The 16634-nt window shown below is 43.3% G+C and overlaps 1 protein-coding gene across 1 annotated transcript in view; it reads right to left on the reverse strand.

The window, feature by feature from the left end:
- HSD17B12 (hydroxysteroid (17-beta) dehydrogenase 12) overlaps positions 1 to 16634 on the reverse strand; it is a 130157-nt gene continuing 113523 nt past the window's right edge. Inside the window, exons 8-11 of the mRNA XM_004682891.2 lie at positions 15712 to 15793; positions 14142 to 14207; positions 1287 to 1436; positions 1 to 1017 (exon numbers count right to left, since the gene is read on the reverse strand). Coding sequence (XP_004682948.1) covers positions 913 to 1017; positions 1287 to 1436; positions 14142 to 14207; positions 15712 to 15793 — 403 coding nt within the window. The 3' untranslated portion in view covers positions 1 to 912. The remainder of the gene's footprint in view (positions 1018 to 1286; positions 1437 to 14141; positions 14208 to 15711; positions 15794 to 16634) is intronic.

Here is a 16634-nt window from a genome sequence, read left to right on the forward strand (position 1 = left end):
CATGGTTATATCATCTTTTATTAAGATTAGTTAAATGGATACATGTAAGGGGGATGCTGATTTAAAAGTATAATCCTTTTTCTCTGCTAGCATTTCTGTTCTAGGAGTAGCCCATTATGACATGTGGGGGCTCTACTGGTGCGGAGGCAAAAGAATGCTGGGGTCCACTTTTCTGGGTCAGGGTTTCCTAAGAGGGGCCCCAAGTAGCTGCCCTTCTCAATGGACATTTGGTGCATTCACCTTTATAAATCATCCCACACCGTTGTCAAGATTTCCATACATTTCAACTGGGAAGGAAGATGTATTAAAGGAAAGCATGTCTGAGTGGGTTTCATGTGTCAAAAACTAACTACTTCTTAATTTATTTCTATGTCATAAACTACTTTTGAGAACGAATAATGGCCAATACGTATACGAACTGGGACATACTTATAAAACATCCTGCCAGAGGACTAGCAAATCACAGTGCTCCCGCCCACAGCCAATCAATTCATCTCAGCTCCCTCTAAGTGTTAAAACAAGTAGTTGATAATAACTTTTTAAAGTAGGTTTTAGAGAAAATACAATTATTGGCATTTGGATCAGGGGAAATTGTTGAGCATTATTTCTGACTATTATTCTGTGTTTTACTACGATCGGAATCCTTCTAGTAAGCTGTTCTTGTTATTTGTTCTATAATCATATGCTATTTGCATGTAATATCAAACTTCAAGATAACTCCTAGTAGTATCCAGAGTATGTGAGAGAAACTCTAGAAAGCCACTCCTGCTTTCCTCCCATTTATAACATGAATCTTATTAGTAACTATTAAAATGACAACATAGGTTTTGAAGGTGGGGGAGAGGGGCGCCTCGCCAAGGACACACAGTAGCTGGAGCCTCTGGTCAAGTCACTGAGTGCTGGTATCCATGCTTAGTTCTTCTTGGCTTTTTTCAGATAGCGAGCCCGCGTGGACTTGTTTAAAGACATGGTCATGTTGAAATACATCCAAGAAGGTATGAGTGAGATCATGGTGCTCTAGAGAAACAAAAAATAAAATGAGATAATGTAACTGCAGCCTGTAATTTTCAGTTAAGTTGAATCATCTTATGTTTATATTTTATTGTTTTATTTACAGATAGATTTTAAAGTCCCTGGGTGTACAGTTTAAGAGAAAATATAAATGCTTCGTTAGTAAGTCTAGGCAATGGATAAATGCTTCATATCCCATGACGTTTGGTGAATCAATGAGAAAGAAAGCCCCACCCAGACTGACGTCCTGATTTGGAACATAGAAATCCACATACTAGAAAAGAATGGATCGGGTATCCGTTGGTCCGGGACTGCAGGCCCACGGTTTTAACTGCGGCTTGCACAAACGTGTCTGAAGAAGGCTTATCCAAAGTCGGCTTTCGGATTTTGGCCAGTTTCGTAGCTACGTAGAATGGCAGGACACACTAGAAAGGCAACATCCCCCCAACAAGAAACAAGTCATTATTAAGAACGCCATAAACGCAGAATTCAGTGCTGCATGACTGCTGCGTGCAGAAACATTCTGATGAAATCTACAGTTTGGACTTAGAGAAAAAAAGCAGTGATCTGAATTCAACTTGTCAGGCACATAAGGGTGTACAGAAAGTTGTAATCAATCAATTGCTGAAACAGTATTTGAGACTGAAGAAAGTACTGAGAATAAGCAGAAACATATTTTTGCATTTTTAAGAAGAACATGAAACAAACCTGTAGAGAAGAGATTCAGGTTGGGATACTCTTTCTACGCCAGCTCAACTGAAAAAGGTCCTGGAATCCCTACATAGCAGATTTCTGATATTTTAAATCCTCCTAAATAGAGATACCAATTTTCTTCAAATTGGTGATGAAGTAAGCTTGTTCCATCAGCTTTGGTCTCTCTAAAATAAACATTTCACTTTCTCAGCCATGAGTGACTACTTTTCTAGTTTCTTATCATTCTGCTTCTCCGTTTTATCTACTTTACTACTGACAGAAGAGGAATCCCTGCTCTTTATGTGCCTGTGGGGAGACAGTAACAGTATGGAACTAGCTTGGAGAGCTAAGAGACACTCACTGGACTGGTATGAAATCCAAACACTACCGGTTAAAGGGACTTAGCCAGCGTCAGGCTCTTCACTGCTTCTGCTCCGTTTTAGATATGACTCAGTACAGAATATGAGGAAGCCCCACTACTGTGAATCCTGAGTTCTGAGGATCCTTCTCTAGTTTGAAACAGCATGGACATGGTGGGCTTTCAAAGAGTAAATGAACCCCATTTATCACAGGATAAGGAAAGGAAAGGATATAAACTCCTGTGATGCTTCTATTAAAGAAGAGGAACTTCCCAATACCTGGTGGTCAAAACCAAACACTGGAAATAGACATGAAATGGAGATGTGTTCCAGACCGAGAAGCAGAGTTCCCAGTCTCTCTGGGGGTTGGCTTATATTTTTCCCACTCTCAAGTATGAACTTAGGAGGAAAATCTACCTTCCTTAGCAGGTGAGCTCAAGCATCAGCCTACTTGGTAAGAACCAAGACCCCAAGGGCCGAAGACTATCACCATCCGTCTCTCTCTCAGCCCTGCAAGCACAAACCCACACTAAATAAACTTGACTTTTCCAAAGTGCTTCAATGTCAGCACCAGCTCTGAGTAGGTAACTTTAGTTCTTGAGTATTTATTTGTTGGCATTATCACTATACACTTAACCCCTCACTTCATGAACACAATTTCTTTTTCTCAAAAAGCTCTTTACTTTTTAACCATGTTGCTGTGAGGACAGAGTATGTGAGAGTACAAACCACATACCTCAGACATGTACGACACGTTAAAAATGCAGATTTTAAGGATGCTAAAACAATTGTCAAGGATGAAAAAGTTTGCTGGCCGAGCAAAGCTGAGTATCAAACAAAGCAGGAGAGAGTCCAGACCTATACTCTGGCTCTGAATGATGAAGGAACACAAGCAAATCACCTTATATCCCTATGCTTCCAGCTTTCTGGTTACAAAAAGTGATAATTAGAAACCATTCCCATCTATTGGTCATAAATCTACCAAAGTTTTTCAAGGTAAAGATGGTCTGACAATCATATTTCTCAACTATATAATTATACATAGTCCTCCAACACGCCCTCAATAGTTAAGGCCTAAATTGGACTATTTTGATCCCGTTAGAAATCAATTGCACTGCCTGGATGAGCCACTTGATGGCACCACAAGTCAACTCATCACTCAGCTGGACCGTCGAGATCATGGAGAGAGAGAAGCTAAGGCTGGAGGTGGGGACAAGTGATGAATGCCAGGAATGCCACCTTTAGATATGTTTTTCCAACTAGAAGTATAAATTCTGTTTTAGGGCATTTATTTCTACTTTGATGTAAATCAAGGAGGTGAGCATGAACCAGTAGAGGACAGAACCAGTAGAGGAGATGAAGTAACTTTAAATGAAGTGGAGGAAATAAACAAACAGGGAGAAATTTTGGGGGAGTAGGGAGACAGCAAAAGCAAAGAAAAGGAGACACAAGAGAACACGACATTCTCCGGGAGTTGAGCTATGGTTCAAACACTGGCAACGTGGGAAGTAGCGTGAGCAGGAGGACGGCTAAGTGGTACAGAAACTAAATCCCATCACTGGCCAGCACCAATGATCAGGACGGGTTACTCACCACGCTACTGCCAGTACACACAGCAAAGTGAGTGATCTGCTGAGATTAGCAATGGAGCCCGTCATAAGGAGGGCACTGAAGACCTATCAGGGCCCCGTTCCCCGGTACATTGCAGTTCAGAAAATCAATTATCCCAGAAAGTCAACAATATAATAGGAGAGCTTTAACTACAATTTTATACATTCTGGAGCTTCAGCAAGATCATCTGAACAAAGACAGGCTATTAGGTCTAGCATCGTGCCCAGGATCTGAAAAGAAATATTTCAAGTTACGTGAAAGAAATACAGGTCACGATAGCATTTAGGTGCATTCTTAAATAGCAAGGACCCCCATAAACAGTCATTAAACCATCTTGCTGCCTATTTAGGGAAACATTCAAATGAACAGCTCCAAATGATACTTGTATTTTTTTAAAAAGAAATTTTTTTATTTATTTATTCATATAGAACTGGGGTACAGGGCAGAGATGTCGAGGGTGAGAGGATTCACCAGAGACAGAGAGGGGAGCAGAACAAGAAGATCAACAAAGTACACTGCTGAGGGGATGGGAGCAGCAGGCAGGTCAGAAGAGGTCTGCCTTGCCATGTGGATCTCCTCAGGGCAGGCGGGAATAGAACTCATGTGGAAGTGGCTTAAGCTTCTTAGTGCTGTGCTTTAACCCGCTGCGCCACCAGGGAGGGCCAGATACCTGTATTTTTATAGTGGCTATCTGGGGCAGAACAAATAGTACAAATTGCTTAAGCTCAACAGTGTGTGGTGATGGACGAAGAGCGTCAGCTAGGAGACTACCTGCACTCTGACAGGCAGAGATGCAGGCACGTGTTCTGGTCTTCAACTGGGAATCCCAAACTGGAAATAATTAACTAGGCCATAAAACAAAGCTGTTGATGTTTTACTCTTCCTTGCTCAGAAAATTCCCTGGAGCTGTCTTTTTTTTGCGAGCCAGTGGGGGAGACTGCTTAAGAATCTGCCTTCCACAGAACAACTTAGCAGGGCTTGATTCGGAATAAGAAGTCCACACCCCTTTGTGACGGGAAGAAGCTGGGTGCCAAGCTGGGTGATAAGGCGAGCCTTCAAGGCTGAACATGGACACTGAGCTGATGAAGGTTGTTTCCACAGTAGGTCAAGGAAGACCTACTGCAAAGTTCTGAATGGAGAGAGTTAGTCAAAGGACTTCTGGGTAATAGTCTTTTAGACGGAACAATCAGCAAGAGCAAAGACCCTGAAGTGGGAGTGTATATTGGAGGGTGAGAGGGATGACAAGGAGGATGAGAAATTGCAGGGGCGTGAGATGATGTGGAACCTTTGAAATCAGAACACAGTGGGTCATAAGAACTCCTGACTTGCCTCGGAAAGATGAAAAGCCACGGGAGAATTTTTCAGTAGCGGGAGTGAATGTGCTTTGAGGAGACCGCTGTGACCACAGGAAGGCACGGCACAGTGCCCAGGGAGGGGCCGTGGGGGCTCAAGTTAGAGTGGTGGCTGCAGAGTGGACACGTTTACAGGCCAAACAACAGCAATCAAGATTTCCCAGTGGACTGAGACTGGGCTATGAGAGAAAGAGGAAGGTGTGTGGTGGGTGGGTGGGTGGGTGGGAAATCAGATGGGGCTTAGCTTCAGAGCCCGGCATGACCACTTACTGGTTGTGGATCTTGCCCCAAATCCTGAGCCTTGTTTGTCTTCTGTAACCGGGGGAGTACAGGCTCTTCCTTGTTATACCAATATATGTATTAATTAAAATATAGTCAAAGAGTATCAGATTTGAACTCTGACATGGACTAGCAATTATTTCCCAGGATTTCTATTTTTCAGAATGAATTTGGAAAGAAAACTTAGCTGAATATTCGTGTCCTGCATGAGTTACAAGAATGCCATTTTCCATTTACCTACCTGGAAGAGTTCAGAATCCACTTTCCCAACAGGACTAATTTTACCATTCTTAAGAGCCATTTCTCAAGTTAATACAGTTGATCAGATATGAATACTTCCTGGGAGAATATTTATACCGCTTTATAGTTCTATTGGACTCTATTTGCACCCAAGACACACTCCAATAGCTTCGTGTATACCAATTGCAATTAATAAGAACAGGTGAAGACTAATGTTTCAGTTTGGATAGCCATTTCTGGCTAGCATTCTTCACCATACAAAATCACCTTATTACTGTAGTCATTGTTTTTTTATTGTCTGGCTCCTGTCCCATTAGATACAGATTCTACCAGGGCCTCGATCTGGATTTTTTTTTTTTTTTGGTCATTGTAATCCTAATTCCTAAACTGTTAGGTACCCTCTACATAGTCCTTGGCTGAGGAAATGTACAGGATATAGACCTCACACTTTGGACTTACTACCCCTTGACATTGTGTTTGAATAATGTGTTTGAATATTGTCTTCTCTCTCTGTGGCTACCTTGGGACCAAAGACTGTGTTCTCTTCACTTGCGTTACCTACCCACCTTGCTAAGGAGCTGACAGATAGCAGGCACTCACGTTCTGCTCAACTGAACTCACCTAAGGCGGGTTCCAGGACTCCTGTTTATTCTTAATTTCAAACAAAATAGGACTAGGTAAGCATGCATCTCAAATAAGACAATAAAACGGGTGAAAACATGGGGTCTCATATAGATACTCAACAACCTAAGTCTTGTGCCCATTGTTCACACTTGTACTCTGTTTCAGAGCTGCAGGATTTCTATACATGCCATGTTCATTGTCCCCACCTGACAGAAGGGAGACTAAGGGTCAAAGTAAAGGAGCTTTCTGCAGGTCCAAGGGCCACTGTGTGGTGGTGCCAGAACTAAACTCTGTGTCTGCCAACTCCACACTTGGTGTCCCCTCCTCAGGGCCCTGAGGACAGGGTGACACATGGGGTCTGTGTGAAAGCACAGCCGGGGCTGAGGAGGCTGTGACTTCTTGCTGTGAAGAGACTTAGTCTCCAGGCAGGCTTTCATGAAGTCCTAAGCACTAGATCCCGCTTCAGAAGGAAGATTTGTGAAGCATCATCGCTGACTGCTAAAGCTATAGGAAATGGTGACAGTGAATAGGATATTTGCATGGTCTTAAAATGTGTCCCCAGAGACTTCTTATTAGTACCAGGGGAAAGACAGCAACTGTGGAATGGGAGCACTGAGTGTCCCTTTGACTGAAGGGACAAAATGAACACCACCAGTGAGGGGCATTTCTAGATGTGGAGCCCTGAGGAGAACTTCATGTTACATCATTTTGGCCAGAAAGCCTGACCTGAATGTAACCACGAGGAAGCATCACAGAAACCCTAAAGGAGGAATGGTCAATTAAAAAGAGCAGGAGGGGGCCCTCCCTGGTGGTGCAGCGGGTTAAAGCACAGCACTGAGAAGCTAAAGCCACTTCCGCACGAGTTCGATTCCCGCCTGCCCCGGAGGTGACCACATGGCGCGGCAGACCTCTCCTAACCAGCCCGCTGCTCCCCTCAGCAGTGTACTTCGTCCATCTGCCAGTTCTGTTCCCCACTCTGTCTCTGGTGAAGCCTCTCACTGCCCCTGAGCCTCTAGCCTATACCCCAGTTCTGCATGTACAAATAAATAAATCTTTAAAAAAAAAAAAAAAGAGCAGGAAGAGTACTGTACTCTTCAAAAAATGTCCCTATCATAAAAGACAAAGAAAGGCTGTAGATCTAGTTGAGATTAAAGGAAACTAAAGAGATGAGACAACTAATACACCAGACCCTAGACTGAATTTCTTCCCGGACGATAGGAAAAAACCCTATGAAGTCAAAAGTTATGCAGTCAAAAGTTAGCATGCAGGTGGTAGATCTGACTGAAATATTGTGAGAGTTGATTGCTATATTATAAGAGAATATCCTGTTATAAGATAGCTATATTATAAGAAAGTATCTTTTGTTATAAGATACCTATAAGAAGATATCCCTCTAAACATACACTGAAGTGGTTAGAGGTAAAGAACCATGATACATGTAACTTACTTTCCAATGAGAACACATTCACCATGAACGAACACAGATACTGGAGTATTCTTTACAGCATTTTTACAAGCATCCTGCAGATCTCCAAAGAGAAATACTTTAAAAAATAGAAAAAAAAGGTAGTTTGTGAAAGTACACAGAAAAAAGGATGGATTAGCACATCAGCTCAGTCTTAACTCTTGCTCAGTGTCCGTGGCTCGTCAGTACAGGGTACGCAGAAGGAGCAAGCCTTGGGGCCCACCTACCAGCCTGTCAGATTATTTATGATTTGCCCTTTGAAAGAGTCAAGCCTAATTTTGAGTCGGCTTTAATTACAGAGCAATAAGAAGAACAGATAGCCTCACCATTAGAACACACTTCTGATAAGGTTTATTCAAGATGTACTTCTTATCCTCTATTCAACAATCAAGACAGTCTATTGGGCTCCAAATCCCCCTGCCGGGCATTTATAAGACTTGCTGTTGCTGCTGTTTATTTGCATTTCCAGGAAATGCTTATATAATGGCAAATCTGAATTCAGGAAGGAAATGTTAAAGGCTCTTACAAAATTATAGAAAAGAAGGAGAGGTAAAAATGAAAGAGAAAAGCAAAAAGTAAAATATGAATAAAGAATAAATATAAAACAACCTAGAATTTGAAAAGTATATTCTCTTCTGCTCCCCAAGGGCAATCTGGTGCACATTCACATGAAAGTAGGCCTGAAAAGAAAGCTCTCCTTCCAAAATTAGAAGAAACTGAAATCTGGCAATACAGCATTAGCCCAGAAGCCCTTTAGAGACAGAGACTGAAAACTCAAGACCAGAGCAAGAAGCTCCAAAAGCCTTCAAAACAGATGCCTGTGTACCGCAAAGTATGTACACGCAGAACCAGTCCTCCGTCCAAGCAAAAAGCAGGTCTCCGGTGTCCCCCAAATTACATGTTCCGTTTGCAACTGAAGACAAACAATATAAAAGCCCCGATCTCAGACAAACATCGAGGCGAGTGAGGGAGAGGGGCAGAGAGCATAAGACACAGCATGCATTAAGAGGAAGAGCATTGAAGGAAGGTGTAGCACAGGTGTTTGAGCCCCTGTGGCTCAGGGGCTTAAGCCTCAGCACTACCAAGCTATCACCAGCTACTGCAGCATGAGTTTGGTCCCCGCTCAGGGAGGTGGCCCACTTGGCACAGCAGGCTACTCCTGCCTCACCCGCTGCTTCCCTCGGCAGTTGATTTCAGTAAGCATGGGTGGGGAGAGGAGGACAGACAGCAGGCCTGGAGAGACACTGGGGAAAGAGCGTAGCCACAGAGGAGCCTGTCCTGGGCACAGGAAAGGGGGGAGCATGCACTGGACACAGTGCTGACCACACTGGACAGAGTGCAACATGGGAGGACGAAGTGGCAAGAGAAGCAGTGAACTGGTGGGGTTTGAATTTTGTGGCAGCCGCTGCAAGACCATAGGGAGAGCAGTGCTGCCTGACTGTCAGCAAGGTCACCTGGGAAGCAGCATGTGGGTGGAGAGGGACACCAGCTGGAAAACACTTCTGGTCCAGATAATGCACAGGGCGTCCCTGGTGGCGCAGCGGGTAAACGCAGCACTAAGAAGCTAAAGCTGCTTAAGTGCGAGTTCGATCCCTGCCCCGGAGGTGACCCACATGGTGTGGCAGACCTCTCCTGACCCGCCTGCTGCTCCCCTCAGCAGTGTACTTCGTCCATCTGCCAGTTCTGTTTCCCACTCTGTCTCTGATGGATCCTCTGACTGCCCCTGCACCTCTGGCCTGTACCCCAGTTCTGTATGTATAAATAAATGAATCTTTAAAAAAAAAAAAAAAAACAAAAAAACACACTGAAGAGAAACCTTTTTTTTTTTTTTTATTGTTTCATTCAGGCCAAAGTTTTTTGTCCCTAAGGTCAGAGTTAATATGAGATGCTGTTCCATTTGAGCATCTGATGCACCCACATGGCAACAACTGCTTTCCCCTCACAAACATCCCAGCCTTCATTTTGTTCAGTGACTTCATTCTAGGTGTAAACCTTGTGTGAGTTCATGTGAAGGAAAGCGATGATGAATGAAATCACAATTTATCATTCACTACTGGGGAAAAGTAAAAGCTCAACCAATGAAAATATTTCAGAAAACAAAGGCTAATATGTTTCTGTGGATTAAAAGGATTAAAAGGCAGACAACCTGAAGGGAAAAAATTTTTTTGAAAGAAACAAAGTACAAATGAAACAGAGTTCCATCTACAAACACTTAGAAATCATTTGTCTGAACAAATGTAATAGAGTAAAAATGAAAACAATGAACAACTATAAACCAGAGATATTTTAAGGGGGTGGAAGGGAAAATGGGATCAGAACTGGGGTGGGAAGAGTGTACTGGGCTGTGGTGATGGCACACGGGTGAACTGAAGGTGGGAAGCCCATGGGGATTGCAACTGAGATGAAAAAATGCACAAAACGAAGAATGAAGTAAAAAAAATTAAAATATATATTTAAAATTTAAAAAAAAAGCAAGCATTTGTCTATTCTCATGAGGTCTTACACTTCCTCTCCCCACTCCAACACTTGTTGATAGTCAATGCCCACAGGTCACTCACCAACGGACCATCAGATATGGCCAGATTTGGCCAGATTTTAAACCCCTCAGCAGGGGTTTAGAAATGATGAAGCTGATGCCTCAGTTACAACAGACGCTGTTACCAAAAAGCGACACACATGACATTGCAGCTACCAGCGTTAAACCACTACTGTCAAGAAGGGGAAGAGGTGTGTATGGGAATCTGAAATAACACTGAGGATTCTTCAGAACCCTCCTCCCCCACAGGACCCTTTACACGCTCGTCTTCATAGGAAACCGCTAATCATAATCACATCAAAGGGATCTGCTATGGGAGGACTCCTTGGTGAGCTCTCTTATGGGGTCTCAGGGTTTTCAGAGGAAGCCAGTTCTAAGGTCACCCTAGAAGACGAGGGCACGATTGTCCTGGCCTTCTTCCTGCCAGTCCCTCTCACTGGGTGATGAAGGGCCAGTGTCTGTTCACAGGACAACAAGTCAGAGAAGCAGACCTGGTAATACTCAGGTGCACCCTGACTGTATGAAGACAGAGGGAGAAAACCCTTTGATTTCACAACTGCCTGGACACAGAGGGGTCCACCAGTATTCAGTGTGGTTCTAGGTGCCCGAGGCAAACAGCCCAGGAAGCAGCCCAGGGGTTAAGAGCAGAGGCTTTGGTGCCAAACCGATCAGGGCTTGAGGCCTGGTTCAACATGGTCGAGTGGCTTAATCTCCCTAAGCCCCAATTTCCATAAATTTAAAGAGGGTGGTAATCACACCATCTTATGAGATTATTAACAGATGCAGTGAAATAAATGGTACATAGGAAGTGCTTAGCATTGTTCCTGAAAAGTATCCCCTCAGATACTCACTGCAATTACTATGATTGATCATCTGGGGCCTCAGTGTGCAAAAAGAGAAGTATGAGGCTCCCAGTAATGAAAGCTATAATGCACACCGGATGTGAGACAGAGAGGCAATGGGCAAGACTCGGGAAGGAGAAGAACTGCAACTTCACCCCAGACACTGTTAAAAATGTACCTAAGCATGGAATATCATGAGCTGTTATTTCGTTGTGTTGAACAAAGGCTTATTTGAGACAGATGCCCACAGACACACCTACATTTGCTTTCTCTTGTATTTTGGATTGGATTCTCACAGCATTGTATTTGCCTGTGACATAATGAAATCAAAAGTCTCTATAAATATTAACTCAACATGGCCCTCCCGGGTGGCACAATGGGTTCAGATGCAGCACTGCAAGAAAGCAGCAACTGCTTGAGTGAGAGTTCGATCCCCGGGACCGGAGGTGACCCACATGGCGCAGCAGACCTCTCCTGTCCTACGTGCTGCTCCCCTCAGCAATGTACTTTGTCAATCCGCCTGTACTGCTCCCCACTATCTCTGGTGAAGCCTCTCACTGCCCCTGCTCCTCTGGCGTGTGCCCCAGTTCTGTATGCATAAAAAAATAAATCTTAAAAAAATTAATTCAAAGTGAACCAAAGGCCTAATTACAAGAGTGAAAACTAGAAAACTCTCAAAAGAAAACTTAGGGGAAAGCATCAGGACAATTAGATTTGGCAGTGACATGGCACACAAAAACACACAGGCAATAAAAATAGATAAGCTGGCCTACATCAAAACAGAAAGTGTGCCTGTATCCAAGGAGCCTGTCGACAGAATGAAGAGATAAACCAGGAAGCGGGAGGAAATCCTATACCTACGGAAGGGTGACTATCCAGGACACTCCTATAATTCGATAATAAAAAGCAAACAACGTTTTAAAAAAAAAAAATGGGCAAATGATATGAAGGCATTTTTCCAAAGAAGCTTAAAAAAAGGGGGGGGGGCAATGAACACCTGGAAAGGGATCAGCATCATTAGTCATTAGAAAAATGCAAACCCAACCGCAATGAGCCACCCCCTCACACCCACTAGGAGGGCCACTGTCTAAGACAGAAACAGAAAATAACAAGGACCAGCGATGAGGTGGAGACACTGGAGCCTTGGGCGTGGCTGGTGGGAATGTAAAGCAGAACAGCTGTTTGGGGAAATAAATGATGGTTCCTCCAACAAGAAAAAAAAGGCTACCAAATAGCCCAGCAACCCCACTTCAGAATGCACAGCCAAAGAATTAAAAGGAGGGTGCCTGGCCCTTCCTAGTGGTGCAACAGATTAAAGTGCAGCACTGTAAGGTTATCTGCAGCTCCTGCACCTGGAGTTTGATCCCCACCCTGGAGGTGACCCACATGGCACAGCAGACATCTCCTGACTCACCCGCTGCTCCCTCCAGCAGTGTAGTTGAGTCATTCTGCCTGTTCTGATCCCCACTCTATCTCTGGTGAGCTCTCTGACCCCTTCCTGCACCTCTGGCTTGAACCCCAGTTCTTGTATGCATGAATAAATAAATCTTTAACAAAAAAGAGTGTCAATTTATTCATATGTGAAAAATTAAAGAAACAAAGCAAAGGAACAGACAAACCAAACTTTTGGAATCTGACTGCAGAACTGAGGCTACCAGAGGTGAGGGGAGTCCCCAGGAACTGTGGTGGAGGGTAATGGGGGCTTTGGCAGAGGACATGATGTGGTAACACATTGAAGAGGCTTAAACTTACACCCCTAAATCAGATACAGTGTTGTAACCAACATTATCTTGATGAAAAATTAATTAAATTAATCAAGCGGTTAATGAAAAAATCTCAATCAAGCTGCTATTTAAAAAAGAAGGAAAGCAAGCGGGGTGTGGAAAGGATGCCAGTACCCAGCGTTCTGAGCAGCACTATTCACAAAAGCCCAGAGGTGGAAGCCACCCAAGTGTCCCTGAGCGATGAATGGATAAAAACTACGTCGTGGATACACAGGGTGGAATTTCATTCGACTTTCAAAAGAAAGGCTATGTCGACACGTGTTACAGCACGGATAACACTGCAGACAGGCTGAATGAAGCAAGCCAGTCCTGAAAAGGCAGACCCTGGATAATTCCACTCCAGGGAGGCACCCAGCGCCTCCACATTCACAGTCAGGAAGTAGAATGGGGCCTGGGGGCTGCTGCTTAATGAACACAGAGGTTCAGTTTGGGAAGATGAAAGATGTGCTGGAGATGAGGGCGATGGTGGCACAGCTGTGTCAACCTACCCAATGCCACTAAATCAAGTAGCTCCAAATGACTTAAAGGGGTTTCTTTGTTGTGTTTATTTTACCACAATTAAAGAAAATTAAAGATCACACCACATCTCCACCAGCTTGGTACACAGCTGCCTTGCTCTAGGCAAAGTCCCGGCAGACCTGGCCTGCCTGGCAGCTCAGAGAGCTGGAGGGTCTAATTCTGTCAAAAGAAAACCCTAAGCTTGTGATTATTATTTTCCAGCTTATCTTCAATGATTTTTTTTCTACTTTAGATTTCCCTACTTAAAATTCTAAGGGAGGGGGCTCCCTGGTTGCACAGAATTTGAATCTCAGCATTATCAAGCTATCCACAGCCACTGCAGCATGAGTTCGATCCTCAGACAAGGAGCTGACCCACATGGCATGCCAAATTCCTGGTCTCGCCCGCTGCTCTCCCACAGCAGGGTATTTCAGTGGCTCCACCTATTCTGCTCTCCACTCTGTCTCTGGTGAATCCTCTCAACCCCTGCAACTCTGGCCTGCATCCCAGTTCTTGTGTGCATAAATAAATAAAATAAATCTAGAAAAAAACTTCTCTGTATTCTCTTAAAAAAAAAATTCTAGGGAGACATAACATATATACATGGTATATATACATGCATACACACACACACACACACACACACACACAGCTAAATAACTATATGTGTGTGTATTTTAAATCTGAACTTAAATGCATAAAGGAAAAAGAGACCCTGCCTGTCTTTAATAGTGTGCTAACATCACATTCACTTACCAACGTGATTTTCTTTCGTTGCCAAGACAGCGACAGTTGCTGTGGAAACCACACAAAACAGGGACACTTAACTGAAACAAACTCCACTCACCTGCACTAAGATGCCCTTGCTCTTATACTCCTCGTGGAGGCACTGCGAGAAGAAATCTACAAAAGCCTAGAGAGGGGTGGGAGTGAGAATTAAACGCACACATTACACCAATCTCCCTGACTTGAGCCCACAGAAACAAGACCACTAAACTAAACGTTTATCACTAGCTTCTAATCATTCTTTGTCCTTCAAGTGTGGAAAAGACCTTAAAATACACCTCAGAACCTCTCGCTGTTTTCATTTGCTACTAAATGTAATATCCAGATCAATTTTTGATTTAACTGGAAAAGGTTCCTCTTATCTTTTTTTTTCCCCAGAGAAGAAATGTTTTATTATATAACAAAGGATGTGTTCCTTCTTCCCACCTGCCATTCAAACAGAAACACCATATGAATTCTATGCATCTCTGCTCTATGGGGATTTTGTTGTCAGTAAAGAGAAGAAGAGAGCATGATCCTCTGGGTACTCTGGGCTGGCAAGATCCAGGGAGGGGAGGGATGAGCGTGACAGCCCTTCTTTGCTGGTACAACTTTAAATCTATTTGTAAAATATTCTGTGTTCTATTTTTCAAAGGTGGACTCACCCTCAGATTTGAAATGTGAAGTCTCAATAATGACTCTACTGGGGTCCCAATTAGCAAGAATCTCATGTCCATGGAGCAGAACAGGTAAGAAACTGGAGTTCTCCAGTCACTTGAAATGTGGTACTCAATTCAAGCAGCACCCCCACCCCCCACGTTTCAGAGATACAGAAAGCTGGCAGACTGTGGGAGTAGGGCCAAGTTTTCGCAAAAGCCAGCGGTCACTGTTTTTTCAGGGGACAAAGAGCCAGGTGAAAAAGAAGGCAGGTATGTCTACTCCCTTCCTCCCCTGACATATTGCAGGTTCTTATGGTGTGTTTTATTTTATTTTGTTCCTTTTTCCTGAAATACTTGTTTAATTTCAGCAACTTAATGATCATTTTCATTTCACAGATGTATTCCAGGCCTCAACAATGTATATGAAGATGATGTTATTGACCTGCAAGTAATAGGAAATGTTTTCCAAGTTATTTTCCTAGTAGCAATGTAAAGAAGTGAATGGTGATGCTGTGTAAAATTGACACCCTACATAAAGTTCTGGAAAATCCTTGTTTTGCTCCTGAACTAACAATAGATGTCTGTGAATTCTGGATAATGTGATAAATATTCACACTCTCATGTAGTCTATCTTGGGCCTACTATGTGTATTTGTGTATCAGCTATCGCATTCCTTCTATTCAATTCTATAGCCTTGAAACTTATGTTGTTTGACTCATTCAGGCAGGAATCAGATCTTCAGTGGCAAGCTCATTAATATCATGGTCTGATCATCTCAGCTCACAGGACTTGCCAGCACGCTATGGAAAGTAGAAGTATCAATTTTAAAACTGGTAAACTCCATTTGCAAAGTTTATATTCCTCAGCATGCCTCCTTTTCTTCAAGTCTGTTTGCAAACTACCAAGAACAGAACTTCAAGAAAGTTCTACGCATGCTTCTCAGATTGAAGATTACCCCACATCCTCTTGGTGACTGGTGAAAACACTGCTCACCTTGGTTGCAGAGTAAATGGTGAGCAGCGGGACCGGGTATTGGCCACTCGCAGAGGAGATGTTCAGAATCGCCCCTTTAGATCTAAAAAGGAAAATGAACCAAGGCAACGGCATGAAATTGCATGATTACATGTACAACTAGAACTTATCAATCAAGATCTAGATCTAGATTTCTTGAAGCAGTAACATAGCTGCTCTTCTAACACATATCTTCCCTTGCTTGTCATCAGCATGTGATATGAGTGGTCAGTGAATGAAGCATAATTCAATACACTAAAAATAGCTCTTCTTTGCGATTAGCTCATTACCCCATATTACTCATCTAGGCCATCGGTAAGCCAGCTCTACAGTCCCCTCTAAGGTCTTCTCTGGCCATGGCACCAAGAATTCTCACTCCTAGAAACAGTCCGGTACTCCTTATCTGCCTTTATTGAAGCTTAATGTCACATTCCACCTTGCTGACTTTCCATGTATACAAATGCGTTCTTCCTTCTGGACATCGTAGGTCCTACACTGTTTATCAGACACTCCCCACAACATGAGCAGGGTGATGTACTGCTCTCCTCCTTCTCCTGGGTAGTGGGTATTCAGGCATTAAACAAAGGCTTGACACTAAGATCATGCAATCCCTATTTAGCAAACCATGTTCTTTTGCTAAAAGGTAAAGCGCAATTTCTAATGGAACTTTTAAACTAAAAGGTAAAAGTGAGGAAATTACCAATTCCACAAATAACTGATAAGTAGCCTGAGGAAAATAATGTTGTTAGCTAGCATATACGAGCCAGGTAAAGGGTGGAATTAAGAATGTTAGGCAGAATCAATAACTGATTCCCTGGCTTAGATTCATTCTTCTCGAGCAAGGTTGGGGGGGGTCCCCTTCTTCAGCTACTACAACAGATTCCCATCTACCACCTGTCCTTCAG

Source organism: Condylura cristata, unplaced genomic scaffold, assembly GCF_000260355.1.
Source record: "Condylura cristata isolate star-nosed mole 26May11 unplaced genomic scaffold, ConCri1.0 scaffold00015, whole genome shotgun sequence".
Taxonomy (NCBI): domain Eukaryota; kingdom Metazoa; phylum Chordata; class Mammalia; order Eulipotyphla; family Talpidae; genus Condylura; species Condylura cristata.